The sequence below is a fragment of the Calidris pugnax genome, unplaced genomic scaffold (genome assembly GCF_001431845.1).
Source record: "Calidris pugnax isolate Ruff unplaced genomic scaffold, ASM143184v1 scaffold608, whole genome shotgun sequence".
NCBI lineage: Eukaryota > Metazoa > Chordata > Aves > Charadriiformes > Scolopacidae > Calidris > Calidris pugnax.
Window position 1 is genome coordinate 63,784 of NW_015091297.1, and position 677 is coordinate 64,460.

General features: G+C 70.0%; 1 protein-coding gene across 1 annotated transcript in view; it reads right to left on the reverse strand.

Moving 5' to 3' along the window:
• LOC106899080 (spectrin beta chain, non-erythrocytic 2-like) overlaps nt 1–677 on the reverse strand; it is a 39,227-nt gene that overhangs the window by 9,077 nt on the left and 29,473 nt on the right. Inside the window, exon 19 of the mRNA XM_014960746.1 lies at nt 446–670. Within this exon, the coding sequence (XP_014816232.1) occupies nt 446–670 (225 nt within the window). The remainder of the gene's footprint in view (nt 1–445; nt 671–677) is intronic.

Sequence of the window (677 nt, forward strand, 5' to 3'; positions counted from 1 at the left end):
GGGGGACAGGGACATTGGGGGACAGGGATGTTGGGGGACAGGGATGTTGGGGGACAGGGACACCAGGGATGAGGGACATTAGGGGACAGGGACACTGGAGGTCAAGGACACTGGGGGACAAGGAGGATGAGGGACAGGGGTGACATGGGGACAGGGGGTTCAGGGACATTGGGGGACAAGGACACTGGGGTTCAAAGAGGATGGGGACAGGGGTGACATGGGGACAGGGGGTTCAGGGTGGGGCACTCCCGGGAAGGGGGGTTGTCCCCAATCTGTCCCCTCCCCCCGGGGGGCGGGGCGAGGATGGGGGACAGGGACATTGGGGGACAGGGACATTGGGGGACAGGGGTGACATGGGGACAGGGGGGGTGGGTTGGGGGACTCCCGGGAAGGGGGGTTGTCCCCAATCTGTCCCCTCCCCCCGGGGGGCGGGGCGGTGACTCACGATCTCGTCCTCCAGGTCCCGCCGGAACTGATGCTCCTCCCGGGAGGTCACGAGCCGCCGGCGCCGCTCCCGCAGCGGTTCCCGCAACCCCCGGAATTCCCGCTCCAGCCCCCGCACCCGCTCCCGCACCTCGGCCGCCCGCGGGTCCTCCGGGCTCAGCGCCTCCGCCTGCGCCCGCACCCCCTCCACCTCCTTCTCCCGCACCCCCGTCTGCGTCTCCAGCATCTGGGGG